The 26,689-nt window shown below is 51.9% G+C and overlaps 1 protein-coding gene and 1 pseudogene across 15 annotated transcripts in view; one reads left to right on the top strand and one right to left on the bottom strand.

Annotated features, from left to right (window-relative positions):
• Positions 1 to 26,689, bottom strand: part of cadps2 (Ca++-dependent secretion activator 2) — a 1,044,194-nt gene that overhangs the window by 120,437 nt on the left and 897,068 nt on the right. For 10 of the 15 annotated variants that reach the window (XM_072484475.1, XM_072484478.1, XM_072484476.1 and 7 more), the window contains 3 exons: positions 21,165 to 21,312; positions 15,485 to 15,499; positions 10,419 to 10,493 (listed from right to left, as the gene is read on the bottom strand). In XM_072484475.1, coding sequence (XP_072340576.1) covers positions 10,419 to 10,493; positions 15,485 to 15,499; positions 21,165 to 21,312 — 238 coding nt within the window. The remainder of the gene's footprint in view (positions 1 to 10,418; positions 10,494 to 15,484; positions 15,500 to 21,164; positions 21,313 to 26,689) is intronic. The other 5 variants (XM_072484477.1, XM_072484480.1, XM_072484486.1 and 2 more) reach the window with 1 other exon arrangement.
• Positions 16,718 to 17,226, top strand: LOC140395915 (mitochondrial import inner membrane translocase subunit Tim17-B pseudogene; annotated as a pseudogene).

The raw sequence follows: 26,689 nt of genomic DNA, 5'->3' as shown, positions 1-26,689 counted from the left end.
CATCTCCCTCTCTCTGACACACACGCACACACATCTCCCTCTCTCTGACACACACACACACATCTCCCTCTCTCTGACACACACACACACATCTCCTTCTCTCTGACACACACACACACATCTCCCTCTCTCTGACACACACACACACACATCTCCTTCTCTCTGACACACACACACACACACCTCCCTCTCTCTGACACACACACACACACATCTCCCTCTCTCTGACACACACACACACATCTCCTTCTCTCTGACACACACACACACACATCTCCCTCTCTCTGACACACACACACACATCTCCCTCTCTCTGACACACACACACACACACACACATCTCCCTCTCTCTGACACACACACACACACATCTCCCTCTCTCTGACACACACATCTCCCTCTCTCTGACACGCACACACACACATCTCCTTCTCTCTGACACACACACACACACATCTCCCTCTCTCTGACACACACACACACATCTCCCTCTCTCTGACACACACACACACATCTCCCTCTCTCTGACACACACGCACACACATCTCCCTCTCCCTGACACACACACAATCTCCCTCTCTCTGACACACACACACATCTCCCTCTCTCTGACACACACACACATCTCCCTCTCTCTGACACACACGCACACACATCTCCCTCTCTCTGACACACACACACATCTCCCTCTCTCTGACACACACACAATCTCCCTCTCTCTGACACACACACACATCTCCCTCTCTCTGACACACACGCACACACATCTCCCTCTCTCTGACACACACGCACACACATCTCCCTCTCTCTGACACACACACACACATCTCCCTCTCTCTGACACACACACACACACATCTCCTTCTCTCTGACACACACACACACATCTCCCTCTCTCTGACACACACACACACATCTCCCTCTCTCTGACACACACACACACATCTCCTTCTCTCTGACACACACACACACCTCCCTCTCTCTGACACACACACACACATCTCCCTCTCTCTGACACACACACACACACACATCTCCTTCTCTCTGACACACACACACACACATCTCCCTCTCTCTGACACACACGCACACACATCTCCCTCTCTCTGACACACACACAATCTCCCTCTCTCTGACACACACACACATCTCCCTCTCTCTGACACACACACACACACACATCTCCCTCTCTCTGACACACACACACATCTCCCTCTCTCTGACACACACGCACACACATCTCCCTCTCTCTGACACACACACATCTCCCTCTCTCTGACACACACACACATCTCCCTCTCTCTGACACACACGCAATCTCCCTCTCTCTGACACACACATACACACATCTCCCTCTCTCTGACACACACGCACACACATCTCCCTCTCTCTGACACACACACACACATCTCCCTCTCTCTGACACAAACACACACACATCTCCCTCTCTCTGACACACACACACATCTCCCTCTCTCTGACACACACACACATCTCCCTCTCTCTGACACACACATCTCCCTCTCTCTGACACACACACACATCCCTCTCCTTCACACAGATGCATCTCCCTCTCTCTGACACACACACACGTTTTCCTCTCTCACACACAGGTCTTCTTTTCACATACATACACTCATCTCCATCTCTCTCTTTCATACACACACACACCTCCCTCTCACACACATCTCCCTTTCTCATGCACTCATACACACGTCTCGCTCATATACTCACACACGTCTCTCTCTCTCTCTCTCTCATGCACTCACCTCCCTCTCTCACGCACTCACCCCTCTCACTCACACTCACCCTACCTCACACACACGCACAGCCCTCTCACACACACTCACACACCTCACTCACAAACACTCACACCCTCTTCACACATACTCACCCCCAACAAATTAAACCCTGCCACACACTCAACACCCTCCCACGCATACACACTCACCCCTCTTTCTCACATTCTAACTCCAGCCATCCTGCCCCCCATCTACTCCAGTAACCGCTCCAAATTCTGGATCGAGGCCTGCTCTTCCCATCACTCCGGTGTCCAAGCTCTTCCAATCAGAGGCTGGCTTCCGGAGAAGCCAGCCACTGATTGGACAAGCAGGCAGCATCTTTCAAATTGTACACATGTGCTTGACCTGCCGCGGACCCGCTGGAATGCTCCCGCAGACACCCTGGGTTTGCAGACCCCAGGATGCTTTCGTACTTTCCTGGCCGATCACTGATAGCCATGACTTCAGGCATCCAGATCCAATCATCTGGATGTCTCTTTCTTTTCCCCTGCTCTTCCAGTTACCCCTTTAGAACCCACTACATCACCACTCTTAACGGGCGAAATTCTCCGTTATCGGCGGAAACTCCGCCGATCGGCGCAAAAAACGGCGCAAATCCCACTTGCGTCACGTCATAAAAATGGGCCGATAGTCTGCGGCCCGAAATGGGCTAGCAGCGACGTAACGGGATCCGCGCTTGCGCAGTGGTTCACGCCGTGCAGCGTCATACGCGCTGCACGGCGTGACGGCTCATAAGGCCGCGCAGCTCCCCCCCCACCCGACCGGAACAGCCGACCGCAACACCCGACTTGATGGCTGGCCGTCGCTCAGCCCCGAGGTTCGAGTCACGCGATGTGGAGGCGCTCCTGGATGCGGTGGAGCAGAGGAGGGACGCCCTGTATCCCGGGCACGGCCGCAGAGTTGCCCCACGCCACAGCCGGCGTCTGTGGAGGGAGGTGGCAGAGGCCGTCACCGCTGTGGCCCTGACACCACGGACAGGCACCCAGTGCCACAAGAAGGTGAACGACCTCGTCAGAGCAGGCAGGGTGAGCGTCCCCCATATCCCCCATATCCCCTCTCCCCCAAATCCCCCCCTCCCCCATATCCCCCATATCCCCCCTCCCCCATATCCCCCATATTCCCCCCTCCCCCATATCCCCCCCTCCCCCATATCCCCCATATTCCCCCCTCCCCCATATCCCCATATCCCCCCTCCCCCATATCCCCCCTCCCCCATATCCCCCCCTCCCACATATCCACCCTCCCCCATATCCCCCCTCCCCCATATCCCCCATATCCCCCCTCCCCCATATCCCCCCCTCCCCCATATCCCCCCTCCCCCATATCCCCCATATTCCCCCCTCCCCCATATCCCCCCTCCCCCATATCCCCCCTCCCCCATATCCCCCATATCCCCCCTCCCCCATATCCCCCCTCCCACATATCCCCCATATCCCCCCTCCCCCATATCCCCCATATCCCCCCTCCCCCATATCCCCCCTCCCCCATATCCCCCCTCCCACATATCCCCCATATTCCCCCCTCCCCCATATCCCCCCTCCCCTATATCCCCCTCTCCCGTATCACCTGATCACTGCCTGATGTCTAACCATGCATGCTTCATTGTGTATCGCAGGACCAAACGTCCAGGCACCCATCCCCGCAGATGCAGACCGCCCGCAGGATGCCCCTCGGAGACCACGGGAGACGGAGAGACCCGAACCCTCCAGCATGCGACGCCCGCAGGATGCCCCTCGGAGACCACGGGAGACGGAGAGACCCGAACCCTCCAGCATGCGACGCCCGCAGGATGCCCCTCGGAGACCACGGGAGACGGAGAGACCCGAACCCTCCAGCATGCGACGCCCGCAGGATGCCCCTCGGAGACCACGGGAGACGGAGAGACCTGGAGCAACAGGGAGACGACACCCCCGTCACGTGCGGGAGCGACCACCCAGCGATGAGGGGGGCAGCCACAGGCCCCCGTCACATCCGAGCCAGGACACCACTACCCAGGACACCACTATCCAGGACACCCCTACCCGGGACACCACTACCCAGGACACCCCTACCCGGGACAGCACTACCCGGGACAGCACTACCCAGGACACCCCTACCCGGGAAGACGAAATACCGGACAGTGACTCAGAGTGGATGGGTGGAGACGAACCCCCACCCCAAAGTGCCATGGACTCAGAGTGGGACGAAGAGCACGACACAACGCCACTGCTGTCACCAACACCCTCCACCATCGCAGAAACACTCACCACGGTTGGGCACTTTAGTGATGAGGCGTCTGGTACACTCACTGGTGCGCACAACACAGCCGTCCCGGTACAGCAGGTGGAGGTAGGAGCAGCAGAGGGACCGGGCGGTCGGAGGGCAGCCCAGGCCAAGCGAACATCTGCCGCCCAGATGGATCCCGGGTTCCTGCAGTTACCACACCCACACATAGATCCGATGCAACCACCGACACGGAGACGAGCGAATAGGGTGACGGGTGGCTTGCGGCGGCTGCGGTCGCAGGTGGAGGAGTCCACCCGCGTCCAGGAGCTGGGAGTGGTCCCGGTCATGCGTGCCACCCAGGCTGACACCGCACGGGTGGCGTCCGCGGTGGAGGCAATGGGTGCGACGGTGTCAGACATGGGGAACGGTTTGCGAGGCCTGGGGCCTTCCGTGCAGGCGGCGTCTGTGGCCCAGGAAATGGCTGCCCTCTCACAGGAGGCCATGAGCCAGTGCCAGCGCCAGATGGCAGAGGCGCTCAACGCCATAGCCCAGTCTCAGCAGGCCATGGCCCAGTCTCAGCAGGCCATAGCCCAGTCTCTGCAGGCCATGGCCCAGTCTCTGCAGGCCATGGCCCAGTCTCAGCAGGCCATCGCTGAGGGCATCGGCGCCAGTGGCCATGTGCGAGCTGGCGTCGCACTGTCGCAGACAGGGTTCGACAACCCCCTGGGCTCCATGGCTGCAAACCTGCAGACCCCTGTCGATACCAGCACGGGCCTCCAGGACTGGCAGCGCCAGATGTCGGGGGCGCGTCGGATGGCCAGTCCGTTCGCATCCCCCACCCATGTAGAGGCCTGGGGGCCATCGGGCACCCCGAGGGAGGAGGAGGTGGTGTGGTCCATCCCGGCTCCCTCTGTAGGGGAGGTCCCGGTACACCGCGACACCTCGGACTCCCCCCCTTCCGTCCCAGGTGCATCGGGTGGGCAACGGGCAGGACAGGCTGGCAGCTCGCCATCCCAGTCGCCCGGGCCGCAGCCTGGCCCATCTAGGCCAGGACGCCCCAGGAAACGGCCGCCAAAGGGATCCAGTGTCAGAGGGCAGGAATCACAGGAGTCCACCTCCAGTTCTGCTGTACCGTCTGGGGAACCACGTAGACGTAGTCAAAGGGCCCGTAAGGCCAAACAATTAGACACTGAGTAAGTTGGCACGGGTGCAGGGCACAGATGAGTTTTAGGCGCTAGGGCACGTGCATGAACTCCTTTGGTTATTAAAGTCAATGTTACACCTACCGAAGCTGCCTTTATGCTCTGTCCAAAGTGTGCGGGGGTGTCATGTACGTTGAGCGCAAGTGTGTGTGTGAGGGGTGGTCTTACCTCAGCCCCAGGTGAGTCTGCCCCCTTCCCCCTGGGCCGCCATCAACATCCCCCGGGCAGAGGACGGGACCGTGCGCTGCAGTATCACAGCCGCATGCAGGGATGGTCCGGGTGGATGGTGGTACTGTGGCCATGGGTCAGACATAGTCCAACGATGTAGAGCCAGGAGCTCATCGGAGGCGGGCTGTCATCATTCTCCATGGCCTGCGATAGACACGCGTCCACCCGCAACTGGGTGAGCCCGGCCCGTTGTGCCGCCGGTGGATCGGCAATTGGGAGTGGGGGGGTGGTGTGCATGCGGGTGGGGTGTGTGGGGTTGGGGAGGGGGGTGATGGTGCTGGGTGGATGGATGGGTGGGGGGTGTGGGTGGTCGGCTGTTGTCATGGTGTGCGGTCTGTGGCCATACTACCCGATTCCCACGCCCATCTAGTCAGTGAAGCGGGCGTCTATCAGTCTGTCCCGTGCCCGCTGGGCCAGCCGGTAACGGTGGACAGCCACCCGTCTGTGTCTACCCCGTCTGCCCTGACCATTGCCCCCATCCCCCTCATCTGGGGAGGACTGGGCCTCTTCCTGCTGCTCCTCCACTCCGCCCTCCTCTGCCTGCGGCACATCGCCCCTCTGCTGGGCTATGTTGTGCAGGACGCAGCACACCACAATGATGCGGCCGACCCTATCTGACCGATACTGGAGGGCGCCCCCAGAGAGGTCCAGGCACCTGAAACGCATCTTCAGCACGCCAAAGCACCTCTCGATCACTCCCCTTGTCGCTACATGGGCATCATTGTAGCGGTTCTCCGCCTCATTGCGTGGCCTCCGTATAGGCGTCATCAGCCACGATCGCAATGGGTAGCCCCTGTCGCCCAGCAACCAGCCCCTCAGCCGGGGATGGCGTCCCTCGTACATGCCGGGGATGGATGACCGCGACAACACGAATGAGTCGTGTACACTGCCTGGGTAACGGGCGCAGACGTGCAGGATCATCATGCGGTGGTCGCAGACCACCTGTACGTTCATCGAATAGGTCCCCTTCCTATTAGTGAACACGGCCCTGTTATCTGCAGGTGGCCGCACGGCGACGTGCATCCCATCGATCGCGCCCTGGACCATGGGGAACCCGGCAATGGCAGAGAAGCCCACGGCCCGGGCATCTTGGCTGGCCCGGTCCACGGGGAAGCGGATGTAGCGGTGCGCCATGGCATAAAGGGCATCTGTCACTGCCCGGATGCACCGATGCACCGATGTCTGCGATATGCCGGACAGGTCCCCACTCGGTGCCTGGAATGACCCCGTTGCATAAAAGTTCAGGGCCACCGTAACCTTGACGGACACGGGGAGAGGGTGTCCCCCGCCAGTGCCACGCGGTGACAGGTGTGCCAGCAGGTGGCAGATGTGTGCCACGGTTTCCCGGCTCATCCGGAGTCTCCTCCTGCATTCCCGGTCCGTGAGGTCCTGGTATGACTGCCGGGGCCGGTACACACGGGGCGCCCTCGGGTGCCTCCGTTGCCGTGGGGCCGCGACGTCCTCCTCCCCCTCCTCGTCCTGTCGGTCAGGTGTCCCTCCAGCCTGGGCGGCTGCCGCCTGCCCCTCTGCGGCAGCCTGCGCCGCCTCTCTGGCACGCTCCTCCTCCTCCTCCTCCTCCTCCTCCTCCTCATCCAGGGCAACATAGACATGAGCGGCTGCCACCACGGCGGCCAACATCGCTGGATGATCTGAAAACATGACGACCTGGTGGGGGGGAGGGGAACGACGACATGTCATCATTGCCCATATCCCCTCCTCCCCCCAGCCAGGTGGCATGGACCGCATGGGTCCAACTGTTGGAGGCTGGCACCTGGCCAGGTGGACCAACTCATTTGCCCTCCCATCACCCACCCCGGCACGGACCCCCCCCCGCCCCAACCTCCACCCCAGCACGGACCCCCCCCCAACCTCCACCCCGGCACGGACCCCCCCCCCGCCCCAACCTCCACCCCAGCACGGACCCCCCCCCAACCTCCACCCCGGCACGGACCCCCTCCCCAACCCCCAACCTCCACCCCAGCACGGACCCCCCCCCCCCAACCTCCACCCCGGCACGGACCCCCTCCACAACCCCCAACCTCCACCCCGGCACGGACCCCCCCCCCCAACCTCCACCCCGGCACGGACCCCCTCCACAACCCCCAACCTCCACCCCGGCACGGACCCCCTCCACAACCTCCACCCCGGCACGGACCCCCTCCACAACCCCCAACCTCCACCCCAGCACGGACCCCCCCCCCCCAACCTCCACCCCGGCACGGACCCCCTCCACAACCCCCAACCTCCACCCCGGCACGGACCCCCTCCACAACCCCCAACCTCCACCCCGGCACGGACCCCCTCCACAACCTCCACCCCGGCACGGACCCCCTCCACAACCCCCAACCTCCACCCCAGCACGGACCCCCCCCCCCCAACCTCCACCCCGGCACGGACCCCCTCCACAACCCCCAACCTCCACCCCGGCACGGACCCCCCCCCCCAACCTCCACCCCGGCACGGACCCCCTCCACAACCCCCAACCTCCACCCCGGCACGGACCCCCTCCACAACCTCCACCCCGGCACGGACCCCCTCCACAACCCCCAACCTCCACCCCAGCACGGACCCCCCCCCCCCAACCTCCACCCCGGCACGGACCCCCTCCACAACCCCCAACCTCCACCCCGGCACGGACCCCCTCCACAACCCCCAACCTCCACCCCGGCACGGACCCCCTCCACAACCCCCAACCTCCACCCCGGCACGGACCCCCTCCCCAACCCCCAACCTCCACCCCAGCACGGACCCCCCCCCCCCAACCTCCACCCCGGCACGGACCCCCTCCACAACCCCCAACCTCCACCCCGGCACGGACCCCCTCCACAACCTCCACCCCGGCACGGACCCCCTCCCGGCACTCCCCCGGAGCCCAGCCTACTCTAACCACCCCCCCCCCCCCCCCGCCGCACACACACACAAGCCGAGACACACCTCTTCTCAGGCAATCAGTCTGCGGCCACGCCATTTCCTGCCCAGAGCCAACCCCCCAGGCCGTCACTCACCTCCTCGCTGGTCGGCGTGAGCCTGGAGCACCGGGTCACGCCGATGAAAAGGAGGTTTGATTGACGTCGACGTGAACGGTCATCACGTCGACGGGACTTCGGCCCATCCGGAAGGGAGAATATCGGCAGGCCGAAAATCGGCTGCCTTGCGCAGGCCCGTGACATTCTCCGCGGCAGCGGCGCCATTAACGCCCCGCCGACTTTTCTCCCTTCGGAGACTTCGGCGGGGGCGGGGGCGGGATTCACGGCGGCCAACGGCCATTCTCCGACCCGGCGGGGGGTCGGAGAATGACGCCCAACATCTCTTCTTCTGCCTCGTCAGTCAAGACAGTGAGTTACATTTTTAAAGTTAGCAGAGGGATGTCGAGAGTTTCAACCACCTAATATTCTAAGCATCAAAATTAAATTTAATAAGCTGCTTTGCACCAGGCTGCAGGGCAACTAATAGATAATCTAAGGAGTATGAGATAGAATGCTGACTGGAGGTAGTACTGTATTTCTTGATTAAGAGTGATCGTTAGTAAGATGACCAAACTGAATTCAGTTATATGAACAAAAGATGGTACCAATGGAGAATGCTAACTCTTTAATGATAAAGAAGACATGGTATAACGGAGGCGCGATTCTCTGCTGCCGCACCGGTTGGGAGAATCCCCTGGTGCGCCATTTTTCCCCGCGATGCCGGTCCGACGCCCTCCCGTGATGCACTCAAGCGGGGAGAATGGCCCCGTCGCGTTCTGCATGCGCAGGCCAGAGAATCGCCCGGGACACCCAAAATTGCGATTCTCCGCTACGCCCGCTATTCTCCGGCCCGGATGGGCCGAGCGGCCATCCCAAAACGACGGTTTCCCGCTGGCGCCATCCACACCCTGTCACTGCCTATGGGAACATCGTGGGAACGCTGGGGGGGGGGGGGGGGGGGGGGGCGGCCTGTGGGGGAGTGAGGGGGGTTCTTTCACCGGGGTAGGACTCAAAAGGGGTCTGACCCGTGATCGGTGCCCACCGATCGGCGCGCCGGCCTCTCTGAAGGAGGACCTCCTTTCTTCCGCGCCCCGCAAGGTCCATCCGACATCTTCTTGCGGGGCGGCCTCGGGGAGGACGGCAACCACACATACGCGGGTGACGCTAGTTACGCCTTTAACGCGGCGGCAATGCCCGGCGCGCGCTGACGACGCTGCTTTCGCAACACGCCCCCCCCGAGTTTCTCACGGCCCTGATCCTAGCCCATTTTCGGGCCCTGAATCTGTCGAGATCGGGCCCGTTTCGCGCCGTCGAGGGGGGCACTTAGTCGCGGGAGCGGAGAATCGCGCCCCTGGTCTATAAACCATGCAAGAATGTTAATTGCAAATGCCAACAGACAGAAACAAAGATATTTCTTGCTTTATTGGCTAATAAGGAGCATGCTGTTGCTCATGAATTGAGAGACAGCATTGCAGTATGAATCATCAACAACCTTGAGTAGAAAATGAGAAGAAAATCATCACAGTAGGCCCCACTATATTTAATGTTGGGCACGTAGATTTACATATTATCACTGACTGCTTCACACCCACAAAAAAGGAAGAAAGGACGCATTCTTTGACATATTTGATCAGAAGTACTCATAACTAATGTACAGTTTCTGCGACCGTTGGAAGATGAACAATAAACACATTATTTTTAGTATATATAGAGCCAATCAAGAATTGACCCTGGGATTTGTATAATTTGTGGCATCTAGTGTGCCAACAGAAATTAGAAAGAGAAATTCTTTCAGTTTATTGCACAGAGGTTACGAGGTTGTTTTGAAGATTGCAAAAGGTCTACACTAAACCCGAGACATCCAGGTTTTAATCCATGAGACGGCGGAGTTGACATCACCTTGCCTTGGAGCAGTGATTGGGAGCAAATCGAAGCTTGCTGCACCATCACAGCAGGCAGTGCAGTAAGCACAAACACTCGCCAGCAATGACAAGTTCCTCAAACCCATTTCTTACCTTTGAAACCAGGAGGGAAATCATTTCTTTGAAGGTTTCTTCAATCAAATCATCAATCTTTGAGTGATACTGCTGCTGTAATTTGAAAAAGAGAACAAAGTTGCAACTTGACAGAGAAAAGAAGAAGCGATTGTGAAAACAATGTCTTGTTCCACCTCAAACACATTTAAAAACTATAATTGGGGGATTTTAAATAGAGAAAAACCTTGAACACAATCTCCCCACCCAATGCTGTTTTACATTCAGTGCTAGAAAGCTTCCCATGTACACTGTCGCGTTAAGCAGCTAATAGGTCTATTATGTGAGTGAATTGAGTTGTAGACCTCATTCAGGCACAGGAATGTGAAGGATACTTTTTTGTTGGCTTCATTGCAATTAGGACAACCATGTGTTTTTTCTAAAGACCATCCAGTTGGGCAAATGAAAGGCTAGGAGAAGATTCAATTAATGCAACATTTTATGTCTGACAACTCTCTTTCTTAAGTCATTTAAGCTGTTCTGTGAAAAAAAAAGAGACCCTGATTGTTAGCTGCACAAGGGACTGTGCATTCACACAGCAAGCAGCAGTTCACTTGGGTTCACAGAATCCTTGCTGAAAATAAATGTAACTTCAGATGAAATTAAATATTTTTCTGTCAACAAAGCAGAAAGGTGAGCAACAAATTAACAGGTGACACAGTCGCATAAAGCATTCTCCAAGAACTGTATTCTTCTTTTTGTTCCCATAAACTGCCAAGCTTTAAATTGCTATGATTAATAAATAATCTAAAAGTCCCCCTCTTTCAATGATAGCAGCAACATTATTGCCACTGTAGTCTTGACTGTCTTTTGTCGGGAGTTTTACTTATAAGGACTAACCTGTCAAAATTCAAGGACGTGGGGCCTTAAATATGGTTGTCAGGCACAAACATTAAAAACACCAAAACTCTTCTGTTGTCAGTTAATTTTCCTTTAATTTCTTAATTATAGCAGTCCAAAACATTTAAGGGCAAAATCATTACCCTTTTGTACAAACTGGTAACCTAGTCAATAGTTTCCCCGAAATAACTAATTGCTCCCCATGTTCTATGTTGTACAATAAGAGCCTGATCATTTAGACACTGCAGGTTCTGCCCTTAAGAATTCTCTCCTGAAACTACTTTGCTTTGCCACACCTATCTCCTCTGCCTGCCTCCAAAATCCTGCTTAAAAACCTTAGTTTGTGCCTTTGATTTCTCCCTCACTAATTCCTCCATTTCAAGTCGTGTGTCCATGTTTCTGCCTTGTTTTTAAAAAATAAATTTAGAGTGCGCAATTCATTTTTTTCCAAATAAGGGGCAATTTAGCGTGGCCAATCCACCTACTCTGCACATCTTTGGGTTGCGGGTGTGAAACCCACACAAACACACGGGGAGAATGTGCAAACTCCACAAGGACAGTGACCCAAAGCTGGGATCGAACCTGGGACCTCGGCGCCGTGAGGCAGCAGTGCTAACTACTGCGCCATCATGCTGCTCCTCCTTTCTGCCTTGTTGAGTGTTCAAAAATTCTTCTTTTACATGAGGAGCACAATATAGATGCAAATTGTTGCCCTTTGTTGCGCGTTTCACTCCAACTGCACAGATCTATGTCCAGTATTTTTAAGAATGTGCTGTTGCCTTACGGACAAATCCAAATCGAAACAATGCCAGTTTCCAGCACTATGACAGGAGCAGCTTGTCGCTTCTGCTTCCTGTAGTGCATTCAAATTGTGATAAGACCGGAATGGATGACTTAATTTCAGTTTAATTACACAACCTTCTACAGAATTAGAGCTCAAAAATGAAGCCAATACTTATGGTCATTCCTAAAACAAAAGTTAAATATCACAATAAACTGGACCACAGTACTGAATTTATGCAGGCTGGAAATGACCTTACTTTTGCTAAATTCTATCATGCACATTCTTCTCCTAAATATTGATCGATATGTTAAGTCTACATTCTACATCTATTGACACTGTGAGCTTCGTGATTTTCAAGCTCTTTCTATCACATCAGAAAAAGATGGCATGGAAAAATAAAATGGTGCCCTATTGTATACTGGATATATGCAGCAGTTTATGTGGAATTTAACCACACATTATAGAAGGTTCTGAGCTTGAGCTCCAGTCTGTGCTGATGTAACTGTAAAGGAAATGTAGGACACTATGATTGCTAGCAAACATGTTGGACTAAAGAGTGCTCAGGGCCCCCAGATGCAATCGTTATACACTAAACCTGCTGGAAAGCATGCATAATTAGACATCAGATTATGGCAGGATTGGAGTTGGCTGCGAGACCCCTTATGAGCGAGTTACTTGTGAAGTTCATCACCTCCAAGTTCCCCTCCAGGCCACACACCATTCTGACATGGAAAAATATTGCCTTTCCTTCTTTCTTGCTGGGTCAGAGTCCTGCAACACCCTCCCTAACAGCATCGCAGAAGTAACTTCACCACGTGGATTACAGAGGATCAAGAAGACAACTCATTGTTGCCTTCTCGAGGGCAATTAGAGATGGGCAATAACTGTTGGACTTGCCTTCATCCCCTGAACATTAAAAAGTTACTAAGACCTATAATCCATCCTGATACATATTCATGCACACATGGACTGTCCAGCAGGTGCCAATGTGTCAACAGGAGCTGGCATAATACCTGATTTCCCCATTCCCCAACTCTCAGGATCGGAGGCCAGTTGTCGGGCCCTACTTTAGTCACAATTGACAGTACTTAGCTCAGCAGAGACCAGACATGTATCAGTACCTTTAGAACAGCGGAGGGAAAAATTCGGGAAATCAAACTCTCCTTCCTCACCATGATTAAGATTTAAATCAAACCCAAACCAATGGGACGCCATCTACTCACGCTTGGGTTTTTTTTAGGCTCCAAAGTGAGCTGTGGAAATCTCAAGGCAGTATCAAGTGGGTGAGATTTTACAGAAAATTTCCTGCATTGCACAAGAGGCCATATTTGGGCAGCACGGTAGCCCAGCTCCAGGGTCCCAGGTTCAATTCCGGCTTGGATCACTGTCTGTGCGGAGTCTGCACATCCTCCCCGTGTGTGCGTGGGTTTCCTCCGGGTGCTCCGGTTTCCTCCCACAGTCCAAAGATGTGCAGGTTAGGTGGATTGGCCGTGATAAATTGCCCTTAGTGTCCAAAATTGCCCTTAGTGTTGGGTGGAGTTACTGGGTTATGGGGATAGGGTGTAGGTGTTAATCTTGGGTAGGGTGCTCTTTCCAAGAGCTGGTGCAGACTCGATGGGCTGAATGGCCTCCTTCTGCACTGTAAATTCTATGATATTGTGCATGATTGGAAATATTCACATCGGTCTGTTAAGGAGTTTGAAATTAAGGTATCATGTTGAACTCTATTCAATTTATGTGACCTTGGAGTCCTTGACATCAACACCAAATGAGAAAGAAAGGGATTAGACTGAAAGAAATCTAATGGCATGCATTTTGGGGACATATTTATTAAAACAAACTATTTCAAAATGCTTGTAATAGCTTAATTTGTTCTATAAAGATGTTCTGCAGAGAAGCTCTGAGAAACAGAAGCGCAAAGTTCACAATCACGCCACCCTACCGAGAATGCTTTGCAGAGAATTTTTTTTTCTATTTTGAAAATAAATTTAGAATACCCAATTATTTTCTTTTCCTAATTAAGGGGCAATTTAGCATGGCCGGTTCACATCTTTGGGTTGTGGGGGTGAAGCTCACGCAGACACGGAGAGAATGTGCAAACTCCACACTGGCAGTGACCCGGGGCCAGGTTCGAATCCGGGTCCTCAGCGCAGTAGGCAGCAGTGCTAACCGCTGCGCCACCGTGCCGCCCGCTTTGCCGAGGATTGAAAGGACCTCTTGGTTATTGGCCAGGGCAGAGAGCAGGATGGCAACAAACGAGATGTCTGTACAACACGGATACACAGCATTGTTGTGTACGTAGTGTAGAAATGTAGGGCGCAATTCTCCACTCCCACGCCGGTTGGGAGAATCACCTGGGCCGCCAAAATTTCCGGGGACGCCGGTCCGACGCCCTCCCGCGATTCTCCCAAGCGGCGGGAACGGGCCGGTTGAGTTTCGCGGGCCGCAGGCCAGAGAATCGCCGGAGGTACACAAAATGGCGATTCTCCGGCACCCCCGCGATTCTGAGGCCCGGATGGGCCGAGCGGCCAGGCCAAAACGGCGGGTTTCCCCTGGCGCCGTCCACACCTGGTCGCTGCAGTCGTGGGCGGTGCGTGAACGCTGGGGGGGTGGCCTGTGGGGGGGCTAGGGGGGATCCTGCACCGGGCTTCACCTTGAATGTGGGGTGGCCCGCGATCGGTGCCCACCGATCGTCGGGCGGTCCTCTCTGAAGGAGGACCTCCTTCCTTCCGCGGCCCCGCAAGATCCGTCCCCCATCTTCTTGCGGGGCGGATTTGGACAGGACGGCAACCACGCATGCGCGGATGACGTCCGTTATGCTGCGCCGCTTTTACGCGGGCGACAAGGTCTGGCGTAGGTAGATGACGCGGCCCCGATACTGGCCCATTGTCAGGGCCTGAATCGGTTGGGACCGGGGCCGTTCCGCGCCGTCGTGAACCTCGACGGCGTTCATGACGGCGCGGCCACTTCGGTGTGGGGGTGGAGAATCCCGCCCGTACTATCACCAATTATTTTCAGTACAACTTCTGACAGGAGCTGAATAGAGGAAATAATTCCTTTCACTCCTGTGTTATGAAATATGAAAAACAGTTTTGTACATTGTTTCATTTCTATTATTCTTCCTTTTGCACCTTTGAGTACCAGTATACACCCTTAACAAATAGATAAACGAGGTTCAAAAGTAAGAACATGTGGTACGGCCTCAGAGTTTGGAAATGTCTTTGGCATTTGGCTTCAGTGATAGCCTGAAATTTCTTGGTTGTGCCCCTTTCTGAATCATCCCATTACAAACCCCAAAATTTGCTTAGGCCATTCAAAGCTTAATTCTCACTCAGATTTAGAGGTCAAGCTGAGCATCCCTTCTTTATTAAAAATACAGTTTAATAAGAAGAGATAGTATAAAATAATCAAAGCCAACACTTACCGATTGTTTACTAAACTGGAACCGGAGATGGGAAACATAAATGAAGAAAACAAGGCAGAACACATGATGAAGCAAAAGGACAATGATGAACATTAAGCCAAAAATCAAGTGAATCTGTAAATCATGTGGGTATGTCTTTAAATTGAAAATAAATTAATCATAAATGGTGACATTAATAGGCAACTAAATGAGAAAAATGGATGAAATACATTCAGCCTGACCCAACAGGACTATGAGCAAGAGAAACAGACCTCACGTGTTTGAGCCCCATGTGCTGTGGAGACAAACAATCGCTTCTCTCTATTTTACATCCCAACACAAAAGACAATGGGCGGAATCTAATGAGACCCTTGAAGGTGGGTTTCAAGGCAGGACCAGGAACGAAATAGGAAATGTTGACAGCGGCTCGGCAGACCAGCCCATTCCTGTCTCTAGATGATCGTGTCAGAAGTGGCTGAGCAATGGAAGCAGTTTCCCATTATTGACTGGTAGCCAATCATGACCAATTCTAAGGATAATTTGGGGAGGTGGAAGGACTACTCTGGATATTCCCAGTATCTGAGCAGCTTCCCGCTGAGTACTGAACCTGGAGATAGCCTCCAAGCAGCTGACCAGGGAGCTGGTTGTTCCATGCCCCAGTGACTCTCTGGGCAGGATAGGTGCTCTCACATCATACACAAATCCACTGAAAGGGATTTCCCCTGGGGCCAACCTGCTTTGACCTTCATTATTTTTCATTTTGATGCACGCCTCCAAAGGTACCTCCATCTTGTGGTGCCCTCTGAATGTTCCTGCAGCCTCAGGAACCCGCCTACCCTTTTTGATAGGACAGGGCGCCATATTGGAGCTTCTTAATTGGACGTCTTCAGGAAGACCTTGCAGGAAGGTGGGACTCACTAGTCAGGGGACAGGACCCACATTTTTCCCAATAAAAGGATATTTTCAAAGATGTCAGGATTCCACCCAATGACTAGAAAATTGTGCTTTGTTTCAAATTGATTTGTAAAATAACCTGGCAATAAAACTTTGTTGCTTTGGGAAAACAAAACATTATTTCTTTAATTTCCCTGGATCTTACACCATCTCAGAGCACAGAGAATACCATGACCAGCCCATTACCAATGCAATTTTGAAATGAAGCTTCAAACATGTGCACATGAAGCCCAGAGTGACTCTCCCTCCTGCTTCCCCTGAGGCGGTCTGCCCAGCTGGGCTCCGGCCGCTCTTTGGGTTATGGAGGAGTACGCACGGGAGCCTTCCTCCAGGAGGATTGTTGATGACTGTAGTGGTGCGTTCACCATGGGTGCGATTGGAGGAGGCATCTTCCAGCCGATTAAAGGCTTCAGGAATGCTCCTGTTGGTGTAAGGCATCGTCCGAGGTGAAGGCTGTGAGGATCAGAGTGCCTCAGATAGGGGTTAGCTTTGCAGTGTGGGGTGGCCTGTTCTCTATCATTGACTATGGCCTGGTCAAATTCCATGGCAAGGAGGATCCCTGGAACTCCATTACCAGCGGAGCACTCACAGGGGCAGTGCTGGCTTCCAGAAGTGGTCCGCTGCCGATGGTGGGTTCTGCCATGATGGGAGGAATTCTCCTGGCCCCGATTGAAGGAGTTGGCATCTTGCTCACACGTCACACAGCCCAGCAAATTTCAGAACCCGAGCCCGTTCATGGAGGACCCCAGCCAGCTGCCGCCAAAGGAGCCATCAGCTGGATACCAGGGCTATGTTCAGTACCAGTAACCACACAGCGAGCGAGAGGGAGGGGTGTTCCACCCTACTCACATGATTGAGAATTGTAAATCATGTGTGGGGTAATTGGGGCCTGGTACAGTCCTTTTACACTCAGTTCTATCTGCCAGAAAATAAGAAGCTGATCTTAACCAATTGATCCTTAGGTTTTGTTGTAAGAATGGGGGGAAACAGTCAATCACATAAGCAGGTCACTTAGCAGAACATTTTTCAATATGTGTTCAACTAACTTATGGCTGTTAAATAGTAATTTAAACATATATTATTTATTTATTTATTCCAATTAAGGGGCAATTTAGAGTGGCTAATCCACCTACCCTGCACATCTTTGGGTTGTGGAGCTGAGACCCACACAGACACGGTGAGAATATGCAAACTCCACACGGCCAGTGACCCGGAGCCGGGATTGAACCCGGACCCTCGGCGTCGTGAGTTAAACATATTTTAAACCACAGTCATGAACATACAAACATACATACACACATATGAATTAGGAGCAGGAGGAGGCGAGACAGCAGTTGAAGAGCTGCTGGATCCCAGGACCCAACTGGGTCCCAGCATGATGCTGAGCCTGTGGTACAGAGGTACCCGGAGCTGATTGAGATGATAGAGAGCAACCGGGACATCCAGAGGGAGAAGTCAGCGACACTTCAGCAGATCCATCGGCGCTTGGAGGGCTCCCAGAGGCTACCGTTGCAGGAGATGTCACCGGCAATGTGTGGCACTGGGGAGGGCGTGGAGGCACCATTGGGAGTGTGGGATTACACCTTTGCGCACAACCAGCACAATGTCTCTGTCACTTCCTTCCACAATACGGGCTGACCTCGAATCCCTTGGCCTAGCTCTCCAGGCACCCCCCATCCCCGTGACACTCTTTGATTTGATTTATTATCACAGGTACCGAAGTACAGTGAAAAGTATTTTTTCTGCGCCGAGAGAATGTACACAGTACATACATAGTAGACAAAAGAATAATCAACAGAGAACATTGATAAATGGTACATCGACAAACAGTGATTGGTTACATTGCAGAACAAGGGGCCAAACAAAGCAAATACTTGAGCAAGAGCAGCATAGGGCGTCGTGAATAGTGTTCTTACTGGGAACAGATCAGTCCGAGGAGAAGTCATTGAGGAGTCTAGTAGCTGTGGGGAAGAAGCTGTTCCTATGTCTGGATGTGCGAGTCTTCAGACTTCTGTACCTTCTGCCTGATGGAAGGGTCTGGAAGGCAAGCTTGTGTGATGCGTTGGGCTGAGTTCACCACACTCTGCAGTTTCTTACGATCTTGGACCGAGCAGTTGCCATACCAAGCTGTGATGCAGCCGGATAGTAATTGTCTCTATTGCACATCTGTAGAAGTTTGTGAGAGTCGATGCAGACATGCCAAGTTTCTTTAGCTTCCGTAGGAAGTAGAGATGTTGTAGGGTTTCTTGACTGTTGCATCAACGTGAGTGGACCAGGACACACTGTTGGTGATGGTGACCCCCAGGAGCTTAAATCTATCGACCATCTCCACTTTGGTGCCAGACAGGGGTGTGTGTCGTGCTACGCTTCCTGAAGTCAGTGATCAGTTCCTTGGTCTTTCCAACATTTAGAGAGAGGTTGTTTTCGGTACACCATGCAACCAAGTGATTTATCTCCCTCCTGTATTCTGATTCGTCGTTGTTTGAGATGCGGCTCAACACAGTCGTATCATCCGCAAACTTATAGATTGAGTTGGAGTTAAATATTGCCACACAGTCATGGGTGTATAGGGAGTACAGTAGAGGACTGAGTACACATCCTTGCGGGGCTCCGGTGTTGAGGACTATTGTGGAGGAGGTGCTGTTGCCTATCCTGACAGATTGCAGTCAGTTGGTGAGGAAGTCGAGGATCCAGCTGCACAGGGAGGGGTCAAGTCCAAGATTGCGGAGTTTGGTTATTAGTCTTGTTGGGATAATGGTTTTGAACGTGGAGCTGTAGTCTATGAACAGCAGTATTGAAAATGAAATGAAAATCGCTTATTGTCACAAGTAGGCTTCAAATGAAGTTACTGTGAAACGCCCCTAGTCGCCACATTCCGGCGCCTGTTCGGGGAGGCTGTTACGCGTCTTACATAGGTGTCCTTGTTGTCGAGGTGTTCGAGTGTTGATTGCAGAGCCAGTGAGATAGCATCTGCTGTGGATCGGTTGTGGAGATAGGCAAGCTGCAGTGGATCGAGACCGTCTGGGAGGCTGGCAGAGATCCGTCTCATGACTAGCCGCTCGAAGCATTTCATGATAACAGACGTTAGGGCCACCAGTCGGTAGTCATTGAGGCAGGCTACCTTGTTCTTCTTTGGTACTGGTATTATGATGGTCTTCTTGAAGGAGGTGGGGACCTCAGAACAGAGCAGTGAGGTGGTGAAGATATCTACGAATACACTCGCCAGCTGGTTTGCGCGACATGTCCCCAAAGCTGTGTCCCATCCCCTGAGTGTTCGGCTGTGGGTTGCTGCATAGGTGATGTTGCAGGGTTCAAGCACAGTGTCCAGGAACCAAGGTGATTGGGATGCTAGGCAATGACTCCCACATGCTGCATGGCCCGCCCACCCACGGCTATTCACTTGGGTTGTGTGAAGTGCTCACTTAACCACGATTGCCATTCCCTATCAGCAATAGCCTTCAGCCGCACGGCCAGATGCCTCAATAGTCAGGGGGGGTTATGGGTGGTCGGCGGGGAAGACAGGCAGGGACATGGTGACACCCCGAGTGGTTGCCCCCGGGTTGCACCCCCACCCTCTTATGGTGGCTCACCCCAGATGAGGATTTCCCATCCCTAGCATCCTCCACTTATCACCGAGCACTGAGGTGGCAAGGCCAGCACCTCTGGGCTCTTTCCTTGTGATCAAAGATGGCTACTCACCTCCTGGGCTCCCCACAAAAGTCCTTCTGTCAGGTTCAGGTCTTTAAGAAGGAGTACTAATCGGCGCCTGCGTGAGCACTTGCTGTGGAGGCTGCTGAATGACAGGAGGTCGTTGGATAGGGGTGGCTCCCGTTAAATGTATGGAAATAGAGTTTAAGTAGTGATAATTTCGCCACATTACGGCGAGATTCCGATTTCGCCTATGGGAACGGGACGGTTGCAAGACAAACTGTTTTGTAGCTGGCGCGGTTCTCGTTTTTTGGCCTCTCCCGCTATTCACCGGCCTCATTTCGCTTGAGCGAGAGCGTAATGAGGCCGGAAGACCGGGCCCTTAGTGTCATTTGATAGCAGTGGGGAACGCGCTGGCAGAGCGGGCAGGAATCTCCCTGCAAAAGCCACCACAACTGACCTTAGAAATTTTTCCATTAAATTCCGCCCAGTATTTAGTTTAACTCTTGTACAGAAAAAAATACTGTGTTTAAATCATGGAATCCTATGGCTTCCTTCTTTCAGTAAATAACTGGCTTTCTGGATTTCTTCTTTTATATAAAAAAAAAACTGGTCTCAACCGAGATCATAAGAATTCCCAAGATAATTTTTTTTGACTGTGCAACTTAAAATTGTCCATGCGTTTTCCTTTGCTGCGTGTAGAATGATTTCTACTCTGCGATCATACTGAGGCCAATCTCTTGCATTCTGCTTCCCTTAACGCACATTAAAGGTCCTGATTTCATTTTAAATAACAAACCCAGACAGGTATTGCTACTGGAAATCGTACCACCAGGAAACAACCCCATATGTCAAGCTGTTATTCATTCCCAAGAGGCAGGTGACTGGGGCTTTTGTGGAAGGGGATTTGGCTACAAGTAGAACTTTTCACTTCAAGATAACTCAAGATGTAAATATAATCTATTGAAAGAATTCCATTTTTTAAATATTGTTGCATCCATGCAAAAACAGTCATTGGTAAAATATTGTAAAGCACTCAATGCAAAGACAATGAAATATACAACCAGAAGTAAAATAATAGATGAAAATTAATGACTACCTCTTGTGCACCTTCTAAAATGCACAGTTTTGTAGATTGTTTCTTGGCGTCCACAAGCACATTGATCATTGTACAGACAGAAGAGGGAACACGCAAATCTGTTGACTTGCTCAGTTTTTGTAACTTGACTTCAAATGCAACTCTTGTTCTGTTTAACACAAACAAAAAAGCACTGTCATTCAGTCATGGCTGCTACTTGTAACTAGTTTGCTGCTAAGCCACTAATAGTAAAAGAATTAGGAATATGAAAGCTGACGGGTGCAGGTTAAACCACTCACAATCAGCTCTGATAAAAGGTAAATCTGCCTCTTTTAATATTGGCGGGTAAATATCCCAGCTTACCGCGCGCGCATGCCAGCTGCACCTGATAGCATGGCAGTCTGTTTCCAGACCGCTGGGAGGTGTATGTATGAGTGTAGTGAATAAAATCACAGGGCTTTTTATTTCCTCATACTCACTGTTGCCCCATGCACGTTGCACCACATATTATGACCCAGCTGAGTGAAGCAACCCAGTAATGTAAAGCGAAGTCATTGTATGTACATTGACGTGCCAATATGTCAACCTACAGGGCGAGATTTACTGGCTGTTCACACCGGCGGGACATTCCGGTCCCACACCGGCACACAGGATTCCCGACGGCAAAGGGTACAGTTAACGGGAAAACATGCAGCAGGGTGGTCGGTAAATCCCATCCACAGTCTTTTAAAGATCCTTTCAAGGTCAAACATTTTTCAATGGTTCAAAATACGTCCAACTACTCCAGTGTAAAATATTGTTAGTAAATAAATTCTAAAGTCTGAATGCCTTCTGCATGATCAAAAAAGAAAATAAAAACGTCCGTCCACATTTAAAATGGAAATAAATCACTTCAGCTTCAGTAAACCTATGAGACATTACCTCTTTCCAAATGCTATTTTGTGTGTGTTTCTGCGTGCGCGTGGGTGTCTGTGTGTGCGCTCCTCTGCGGTATGGTTAAATTTGTGCTCATGATCTCTTCAAACATTAAAGAGGTCAACACAATTTTATCACTGCTAAGTAGATATAAAGGGTTTTAAATTTACCACTAACTCTGCATTGAAATTCTCCTTTAAGTGGGCATGATCTAGTGTGAGTGGGCTCTGCAGTCCCGTCTAAATTAATGATTGGAAGAGTTACACAGAAACATAATTGGCCACAAGCCAAATCCGCATTAAAATTCTTCATTCTGCTGATATTTAGCTTTTAAAGGGTGTACGAGCAAAAACTATTGCAGTGGAGACACAGGCACTTGAAATCAATGACTATCCCAAACCCTTCACCCGCATGTTTCCATGGGACAAGAAAGTAAAGCCATCACAGGAAACTTAAAGCAGGCAAGCTGTTTGGAAGGGTGAGACAGCTATTCAACTCCATTAATTTGCCCGTTGTTTTGAATTGTCTGTAAGGTAAAGATAAGGTGGGTACCATTACAGAAGTTCGTTTATTTTCTGTTAATTTTGCTTTAATTATTTTGTTTCTCTGGTTCCTTTTACAGCTGTTAAAGATGCTTCCTGAGCTCAGTTGGCAACTGAGGAGTATTACTGTTGGCTTGCTAAACAGGAGATTGGTCGACACCCTTCCTCCTGTTAGTGTCTCAAAAGGATTCTCTCAATTAGACCCAAATGTCTTCAATCAAGTTTGAATGTGGAGAGGGTCCCGCAGGCTGCTGGTGGCTGTGTTCGCTGCATCAATAGAAAAATCATAGACCAGATTGTCAGCCTGCTTGTTGGTGTGCTGCACAATGTATGAAAACGCTAAGAGTGGTTAACACTCAGAAAAATGGACTGGTTTCGAATTCACACCTCCAAATTACCAAATCTTCTTTCTTGCAAACATGCTTCCCTCGCAAAAGCACTGAATGCTCAGCAGAGTACAATTCCACAATCATCGGAAGCCCTCCAGCACCTTGTTCATGGACTCATTATTCATCTGTGAACTTTGACAGGATATTTGGCTGCAGGGGCATTATAACTGAACTTATCGCAAGATCACAGTCGAGACATTGGTGTAAAGGGCCACAGTCCATCTTAATTCAGCTACCCATAAAGGTCCTAAAGCTCCACGATTTCTTCAAGGCTTTGAGAGTTATTGCCTCCGCCACTATTCCTGGAAGTCTATTTCATACACAAATCATTCTTTACATAAAGAAGAAAGTCCTAATACCAGTACTAAATTTACCTTTTGCTAATTTGAAGGTATGGCCAGAATTTGTGTTCTGATAGTGATCTTGCAACCCCCAATGGAAAAGTCGCCTCTGGTTGCCTAGTTAATTAGGCAACCAGAAAGGGTGTACGAGATAAGGTGGGCACCATTACAGAAGTATGGCATTAGGCTGTTAATTAGCTCAAAGCAGGGCTTATGCTTCCATCTGGGAGGATGCACCACTTCCAGTAGCTGCCGGCCAGTCAAATGGCTGGCAACTTATGGGCAGCATGGTAGCATAATGATTAGCACAATTGCTTCACAGCTCCAGGGTCCCAGGTTCTATTCCCGGCTTGGGTCACTGCCTAAGCGGAATTTGCACGTTCTCCCCGTGTGTGCGTGGGTTTCCTCCGGGTGCTCTGGTTTCCTCCCACAGTCCAAAGATATGCAGGTTAGGTGGATTGACCATGCAAAATTGACCTTAGTGTCCAGAATTGCCCTTAGCATTGGGTGGGGTAACTGGGTTATGGGGATAGGGTGGAGGTGTGTGGTTGGGAAGGGTGCTCTTTCCAAGAGCCGGTGCCGACTCGATGGGTCGAATGGCCTCCTTCTGCACTGTAAATTCCATATAACTCTCTAGTCCCAGCAGCTTCACAGGGAGCAATTCCTATGGAAGAGGTGCCATGGACAAGGTAAAGGTACGTCTGGGGTTTTGTTGGGACTAGACTGGTAGGCCCTGGCAAAGAGGTTAGAGGACTGGATTCATCAGGCTAGGGAAGGAACGCAGGGAGGGAATTGGCAGGGAAAACTACTTTGGGGAGGTGCCTTTTTGGACACAGGGTGCCCAGAAAGGAGGAAGGGTACTCTCTCCACCTCCAGGCTGTAGAAAGGCTATCAAATTTCATCCTCTGGACGAGGGAGGAAGCCCCAGGGCCCTTAATTGGCAACATAAGGATTTCCGTGGGCCCACAGGCGAGCAGGCTTCCCAGCGCAGGAAAAAATCCCAGCAGAGACGGATAGGTGATCAGTATGATGTCACAACCCGGAGAGTGGGAGGTGAGTAGTGAGTTTAAAAGCTCTTACCTTTACAGGAGCAGCCCTTTGGATTTCGGCGGCAGCGGTGCGCAGGGGCCTTCTGGGAGGTGAGTAGTGTATTTAAAAACCTTACCTTTACAGGAGCAGCCCTTTGGATTTCGGCGGCAGCGGTGCGCAGGGGCCTTCTGGGAGGTGAGTAGTGAGTTTAAAAGCTCTTACCTTTACAGGAGCAGCCCTTTGGATTTCGGCGGCAGCGGTGCGCAGGGGCCTTCTGGGAGGTGAGTAGTGAGTTTAAAAAGCCTTGCCTGGTCCCGTGTCTGTTCTTCTTTTCTGTTTTATTTGTTTTTATATAAGGCGGGAACCGGAAGTTCGACCTCTGGCAAGTCCCCCCCCCCCCCCCCAACCAATAAATTCTGGTGGAGAGGAAACCCGAGACACTACACGTGTAGTGTCTCCCACCCGCCCTCCTCCTCTAACCTAATAATAAGACCCATTGGTGTAAGGTAAGTGCCATATTATATTATTATATTATTAGCATTGTGCAGGTCAAGGATCGGAGGTGGAGGAGCAGTCTCTGTCAGCGAGAGAACCTGAGAACATCTCAGACACTCAGAAGGTAAGTGATTTTTACTTTTATACCTTTTTTCAAATTGTGTGTGTCGGGGGGAAACTGAAGTGACATCACAGAAAAGCTGTGACCTGAGTGGCTGGTTGGGATTCTAACCTAAATTTTAAAAAAAAATTTGAGTATTTGGGAACTAATTAAACATAATAACTTAATTATAATTTAGAGGATATCTAAGCCAGAGATCGGAGAGTATTATAGTTAGCTATCGCATTTCTATTAGAAATCTAGTGCTAGGAAACAGATAGTTGACAGTAACTTTGCAATTTAAAAAAAAAGTATTTAAAAAAGAAAAAAGACAAATTTTAATTAATTGACGCAATGTCAGTTAGAGGGGTGCTGTGCTCTGACTGTGAGATGTGGCAGGTCCGGGAGGCTTCCAGCGTCCCGGATGGCTTCATCTGCAGAAAGTGCACCCAACTGCAGCTCCTCACAGACCGCATGGTTCGGTTGGAGCAGCAATTGGATGCACTTTGGAGCATGCAGGTGGCGGAAAGCGTCATAGATCGCAGTTATGTAAATGTGGTCACACCCAAGGTGCAGGCAGAGAAATGGGTGACCACCAGAAAGGGCAGGCAGTCAGTGCAGGAATCCCCTGTGGTTGTCCCCCTCTCGAACCGATATACCCCTTTGGATACTGTCGGGGGGGGATAGCCTATCAGGGGAAAACAGCAGCAGCCAGAGCAGTGGCACCACTGCTGGCTCTGATGTTCAGACGGGAGGGTCAAAGCGCAGAAGAGTAATAGTAATAGGGGACTCTATAGTCAGGGGCACAGATAGGCGCTTCTGTGGACGTGAAAGAGACTCCAGGATGGTATGTTGCCTCCCTGGTGCCAGGGTCCAGGATGTCTCCGAACGGGTAGAGGGAATCCTGAAGGGGGAGGGCAAACAGGCAGAGGTTGTTGTACATATTGGTACTAACGACATAGGCAGGAAGGGGCATGAGGTCCTGCAGCAGGAGTTCAGGGAGCTAGGCAGAAAGTTAAAAGACAGGACCTCGAGGGTTGTAATCTCGGGATTACTCCCTGTGCCACGTGCCAGTGAGGCTAGAAATAGGAAGATAGAGCAGACAAACACGTGGCTAAACAGCTGGTGTAGGAGGGAGGGTTTCCGTTATCTGGACCACTGGGAGCTCTTCCGGGGCAGGTGTGACCTGTATAAGATGGACGGGTTGCATCTAAACCGGAGAGGCATAAATATCCTGGCCGCGAGGTTTGCTAGTGTCACACGGGAGGGTTTAAACTAGTATGGCAGGGGGGTGGGCACGGGAGCAATAGGTCAGAAGGTGAGAGCATTGAGGGAGAACTAGGGAATAGGGACAGTGTGGCTCTGAGGCAGAGCAGACGGGGAGAAGTTGCTGAACACAGCGGGTCTGGTGGCCTGAAGTGCATATGTTTTAATGCAAGGAGCATTACGGGTAAGGCAGATGAACTTAGAGCTTGGATTACTACTTGGAACTATGATGTTGTTGCCATTACAGAGACCTGGTTGAGGGAAGGGCAGGATTGGCAGCTAAACGTTCCAGGATTTAGATGTTTCAGGCGGGATAGAGGGGGATGTAAAAGGGGAGGCGGAGTTGCGCTACTTGTTCGGGAGAATATCACAGCTATACTGCGAGAGGACACCTCAGAGGGCAGTGAGGCTATATGGGTAGAGATCAGGAATAAGAAGGGTGCAGTCACAATGTTGGGGGTATACTACA

The sequence above is a fragment of the Scyliorhinus torazame genome, chromosome 19 (genome assembly GCF_047496885.1).
Source record: "Scyliorhinus torazame isolate Kashiwa2021f chromosome 19, sScyTor2.1, whole genome shotgun sequence".
Lineage (NCBI taxonomy): Eukaryota > Metazoa > Chordata > Chondrichthyes > Carcharhiniformes > Scyliorhinidae > Scyliorhinus > Scyliorhinus torazame.
The sequence above is the reverse complement of the archived record's forward strand: the minus strand, read 5'-3'. Positions and strand labels throughout refer to the sequence as shown.